We start from the raw sequence: 5,870 nt of genomic DNA on the forward strand, positions 1-5,870 counted from the left end.
TTTAGGACAGGGTTTTTGATTGCAAGTGTGTAACTTAGGCCTTCAGTAGATGTGAGGAAACAGCTGTGTACGGTCTGTCTATGGAGTTAACTTTCTTCTGATACCGTGGTGGTTGTATTGGAAAGTGTCAATTTGCATTCGCACAGAAATGAAGAGCTGCTGATAGCTTACCAGTCACCAGTGGTCCCCAAGACTCAGTGGACAGTGATTTTAAAGTTGTCTCTATCCCAAATGTTAAACTGTGCTATGATTCTTTTCAATTAGCTTGCCAGATGCCTAACAAGGATCTGTTAATCCTAGTTGAGGATTAACAATTGCCTCATCTTTGTTTTAAATACCCCAAACATTAAAATAATCATTTTATTTGTGTTTCTTAGGAAGCTTTGACCAAACTGCTACTGAAGACACCAGTACGATCGCCTACCCACCCTCTGGCAGATTATCACTACACAGGTTTGATAACCGTAATAACTTTGTTTTTTGTATATCATAAAGGAATTCTTCTAACTCTTTCTACTCTTTGGGGAAAATCTTTAACATTAAAATGAGATTAAAAGACCACTCTTCTCTCTGGTAAATCAGAAGATGGCTTACAAGGAATTTTGCCTTTGCAAATTTTGGTACCTATAATGTAAGAAATGCTGCATCTATTAGAATATGTGCATGGGTGTATTTGCATATATGTGTGTTCTGGTTTCCTTTATGGTGAAAAGAGAATGTAATTCCTTACATTAAGCCACAGAGAATGAGGAAAGATAGCTAGTAGGTAAAAATAAGGCTGTGGTAACCTCAGAACCACATTAATCTCTGGCATTAATTTCCAGAATGGAGTTACAAGGATGTTTTATAGGAGGAGTTTTCCAGCTTGCTGAAGTAAGCTCAGCCAACTATTGATGCCTGTCAATTTTTCTGCAAAATTTAAATGCTGTACACTGTCTTTGTAGTCTTGTAACTAATTAGAAAATAGTTGCCTATATGATATTGACTTCAGTGATCTAGCATGACCCTAGCCACCAGAAAGACCTGGATTAAGGTGGTAGAGAGACATCTAATGGCTAGTGACACAAACCATAGAAATTACATAGGCAGTCCTGCTGTAATGTTTGGAAAGTCTTACTTGAGTGATATCCATAAAGCAGAAAGAGATTCCAAAATGTGTTTACTATCAGAGGCAGGGCTGCTAGGGCAGTACGAGTATTTGAGATGCAATAAATCTTCAAGTACAGTGGATTTCTTCTGAAAGAGAAGATCCTATTCTCATACCCCACCATTTCCCTTGTGTAGAATCTAATGACTGGGCCACTAGAAAGTGTGTTTGTTCCCCTTGCTGTTTTGTTGGAAAACATCTTAGTACTTCTAATTGACTAGTTTTTGCAGGCTGAACTGCGTTAACCTGTAGTGATGAGTACTATATCTAACATAAAGCAAGTGATGAGCGGAGGGCTGAAGTGGAGCTGTAGGGCAAAGGTAACAGCAGTCTGCAGTTATGCTGGATTAGGTGTGATGTGACCCTAGCATGTGTATTGGTCTTAATTAAGCTGAAGATGAAGAAGTAGTATGTAGAAGAGTAAATATTTGAAATTCCAAGGGCTTTGGTTACAACTTCTTTTTCCTGCAGGATCAGACAAGTGGAAAGTTGCTGAAAAAAAACTTTTTAACAAAGGCATTGCAGTCTACAAGAAAGACTTTTTCTTGGTCCAAAAGCTTGTAAGTTCCTTATTTTTTTAATGGCAACAATGATACATTCTTACATACTTGAGCATTTAATAGAGGGAGTTCGATCTTGATTTTTCTGAAACCTCAGTAATAAGCATGAAGTCCTGCACTCAGAAGATTTCAGAGATCTTGTATCATCTAGTACAGCATAAAATCTTACTACATAGTAAGAACAATAGCTTTTGTTTTGCTGCTGTTGTTTACTTAACCGTTCTGCTTCCTGCATTACTCCCATGGGTTCACGCTACAGATATCACTTCTACAGGGTGTATTTATAGTGCTGGTAATATTCCAGTATGGCTTAAATGCTTGCTTATAAAACAAAATAGAAACACATCCTTGCTACTGATGAGAAGGACCAAAGAAGGATATGTGAATGATGCATCCTTTAGGATCTCTCTTCATCAGTTTTCTGTGACAATGATAGTAAAAATGATCATTCCCATTTATTTTCATGACACTTCAGTGAGGGGGGAAAATAACTGAAGGAGAGTGCAAAACCAGGAGCTGCATACATAGTTCCTGAATAAATTCCCAAAAGACATTAAAGTTGCAAAAGCCTAGAAGCTAAGAATATGTTGCAAAACTTCCTGAAAAATCACTAATGGAGCATATAAATCCAATCACAGGTCTGTGCTGATAATTGTCTGCCATCGTAAGTGTATGAAATGCATGTGGCCGAAATGGGAAAGGACTGCAAACCTTTTCCATTTTTGGATCGGTATTCTGGTCTGGTCTTCTCCTAAGCGCTGCTGGAAAATAAAGCTCCCCCATAAAACTGAAAGGCTGTTCTCAAGCCTGACAGCTCAGTTGGAACATTTTAGGGGGTAAAAGGTGCCAGGTTCTGTCACTTTTACATTGACTGGCTTTTCCTTGGAAAGTTAGTCCTGTAGTTCTCAGTGAATAACAGTGACAATAGCGACTGGCCCGTGGGATGGGGCATACAGGCAAATATGATGCGGAAAAGAAAGCTTTAACAGCAGCTGTGGAGTGGAGACCACTGGAGAAAGAAAAATACACAATGTATTTATTGCACCTTTAGTAATTATTTATAAGCCTTTTTAAAATCATGTAATCCATTGGACTTTCATGTTTTTCTGACACCAGATAAAAACCAAAACAGTGGCTCAGTGTGTGGAATTCTACTACACATACAAGAAACAGGTGAAAATTGGTCGGAATGGGACCTTAATCTTTGGAGACATTGATGTTACTAATGCGAAGTCTATGAAAGATGAAGCTGAAGTTGACATCAAGGTAACCTCCTAAATTTCTCTCACCTCTTTTGGGCTGTGGTGTGAAGTCTGATTTTTGTCTGTTGTTTCTACTTTCAGTTTTACCAACAAATGAGACAATCTGGTCAGTGTGGAGGAGTCCAGTCTCACGAATTTGTGTCCTGTGTCACATAATGACCTTTACTCGTAGACCCAAAATTAACGGTTCTTCTTTCTTCTGTTGAAGAGTTCCCATAGGTTTGCACGGGTTCTTCCTCCCAGAAGGGATGTTTACAGTGAGGAACAGGGGCGTGAGGAGGAGGAAGGAGAGGAGGAAGAAGAGGAGGCAGAGGAAGGGACGGATGACAGAAAGAACACATTTCCTCTCAAAGATGAACAGACACTACAAGATGGTATAATAGTAAGTGCCACATTGTGTGCATTGTGCTTTCTATACTGCCTTCACTCTTCAACAGGTTTAGAAAATACTAGATCGACAGTTCCAGATGTAAAAAGTTTCCACCTCTAACTTCTCCCAGAGCAAGAGACTGGGCTGAGGTAGCTTAATGTGTTACTAGCAACCATACTGTGTGCTGTGGTGGGAGAACCGGGATGATTAAGGATGGGGGGAGAAATAAAGTATAATTCTTTGTGGTTGGTGCACACATATGACCATAAAGAGAAATGTCCTGAAAATATCCTGAAGACTTTCTTGTTAAATAGAAGCTTGGTCTGGAATAAATGAAGCAGAGGAGCTCAGCCATTGTCTTCCTTCTGGTTGTGGGTTCAAGTTTCAGCTTGCCTTAACTGTTCCCCTGTCTCTAAAGGCCAATCATGCCAATATGGGGAGTCAAGAGGCAGCGGTCCCAGGCAGAATTGGAAGGAAGCCAAGGGAGACAACAGTGAAGCCACGAAAGCCTATTACTGCTCCAGTGCAGAGGAGACGGCGGAAACAGAAGATAAAATTAGATGCTACCAGTAAAACTCCAAACACAGACAACACATTTCCATGTAAAAAATGTGGCAGGTAAGAGCAACTCCACTTCCAGCAATAGTCACAGAATTGCAGTAGGGCATCTCCTGTGAAAGCTTGTTCTCAAGTGATCTTTCCTTCTGCCTGTGCAGGCCAGAGACATTGGCAATAATTTTAATGACTATTTGCAAATAATAGCTGGGTAATTAGGGTTTTTTACATATATTTCTATTAAGATACTACTGCTTGGATAATTTCCTGCTGTTGACTGGTTTTGCTTAAATGGAATGAGACACCACCTGCATTTGCAGCATTTGGCGTTAAGCTGCATTTTCAAACAGCTGCTCTATTGCCCCTCTGTAATGCCTATGTTTGTGTGACAATAATTTCTGTGTATTTGCTAGACGACATATTAAGAACATGGTATAGACTTACTTATGAACAGTCGTATAGAAATGCAAGACTCTGCCATTGTTATAGCAGCAGATATTAGGCCAGTGCACACACAGTTTATGCTGTTAAATTTGCGTCCATCATTTGTGTCTGTAAAATGTATTTCTCTTTCCTCACGCAGTTCTAGTAGTTTTTGTAGGTTTGTTGCCAATAGATTGGAGAGAGTGTTCACAAAGGCCTGTAGTGATAGGATGAGGGGGAATGGGTATAAACTGGAGAGGGGCGGGTTTAGGCTTGACATAAAGAAGAATTTCTTCCCCATGAGAGTGGTGAGACACTGGCACAGTTGCCCAGGGAAGCTGTGGCTGCCTCATCCCTGGAGTTGTTCAAGGCCAGGTTGGACGGGGCCTTGGGTAGCCTGAGCTAGTGGGATATTCCTGCCCATGGCAGGGAGGTTGGAACTGGATGATCTTTAAGGTCCCTTCCAACCCAAATTGTTCTGTGATTCTATGATTTGTAAATGTCGAGAAAAATGAGTTCCCTACATAAATGGCTCACTCTTAAAACAAGAGAGTGTCTTGTAATTCCAGTAGTTATCCCTTTATTTAAAAAAGGCACTAAGCTAGGGGATGGCTAGAAAATGCAACTCCATCTAGCTGACAGATTCCTGCTGTAGCAGTGCTTTAGGTGGCCCGGCCAAGCTGGGTCTCTGTGACCTCGGGGAGCACGTGGCACTGGAAAAAGGGCAGTGCTGTGAGAAGTCGGGCAACTGGGATTTGGTCCTGGTAACTGACAAAGGAGAAGCAGTCAAGGATTCTTAATGGTGTCTGTACCTCTCCTGTGGCATTTGGTGCCAAATCCAAATAGTTAATGGCAAATGATGGAGGAATAGATTATAGAAGTGCAAAGTTAGGAGGAAATAGCTCAAGTTTTTCTAGCTGTGCAGACAAGACTCGGGAGCGGCGTTTGGCCGTTTTTCACCACCATGTTTATTTTATTTTTGCACCATAGGGGGAATGTTAAAAAAAACGAGGCCCTTTTGTGTTAAGCATCATCATCATACTAAGAGATGAATGAGAGATGAGAGGAAATGGCTGTATTAAGAAATGAAGTGAATGGTTTGAGCGTGCTCAGGATCTCCTGCTGGCACTTCACCTGGTGCTGGCACACACCCAGTCAGAAGTGGTACTTGCTCTAGATGCTCTATTGCAATACCACTGTGAATTCCTGTGCCAAAGCTCAAAAACTTGAGGCTGGAGCTCCAGAAGCTCTTTTGGGGAATTAACAAAGGAGGCCGTATGAGACACTAATGCTAATGTACGCGTGTGCTTCCTCAGGGTGTTCTACAAGGTGAAGAGCCGCAGTGCTCACATGAAAAGCCATGCGGAGCAGGAGAAGAAGGCGGCTGCACTGAAGCAGCAAGAGAGAGAGGCAGCAGAGGCAGCAGCAGCCCACAGCCAGGCTCAGCAGGAAGAGAGCAGTGAGAGCGGGAGCAGCAGCAATGCAAGCAGCAGTGCAAGCTCAGATGAAGATGGAGAAATATAGCAGAAATAAAACAGAAATGGAGGGAGCAG

General features: G+C 41.6%; 1 protein-coding gene across 2 annotated transcripts in view; it reads left to right on the forward strand.

Moving 5' to 3' along the window:
• The window catches only part of MIDEAS (mitotic deacetylase associated SANT domain protein), a 53,125-nt gene extending 47,277 nt beyond the window's left edge, over window positions 1-5,848 (forward strand). For both annotated transcript variants that reach the window (XM_009564025.2, XM_054066551.1), the window contains exons 8-13: window positions 378-453; window positions 1,619-1,707; window positions 2,824-2,973; window positions 3,178-3,351; window positions 3,758-3,957; window positions 5,634-5,848. In XM_009564025.2, the coding sequence (XP_009562320.2) occupies window positions 378-453; window positions 1,619-1,707; window positions 2,824-2,973; window positions 3,178-3,351; window positions 3,758-3,957; window positions 5,634-5,841 (897 nt within the window). In that variant the 3' untranslated portion in view covers window positions 5,842-5,848. The remainder of the gene's footprint in view (window positions 1-377; window positions 454-1,618; window positions 1,708-2,823; window positions 2,974-3,177; window positions 3,352-3,757; window positions 3,958-5,633) is intronic.
• The last annotated feature ends 22 nt before the right edge of the window (window positions 5,849-5,870 follow it).

Source organism: Cuculus canorus, chromosome 5, assembly GCF_017976375.1.
Source record: "Cuculus canorus isolate bCucCan1 chromosome 5, bCucCan1.pri, whole genome shotgun sequence".
Lineage (NCBI taxonomy): Eukaryota > Metazoa > Chordata > Aves > Cuculiformes > Cuculidae > Cuculus > Cuculus canorus.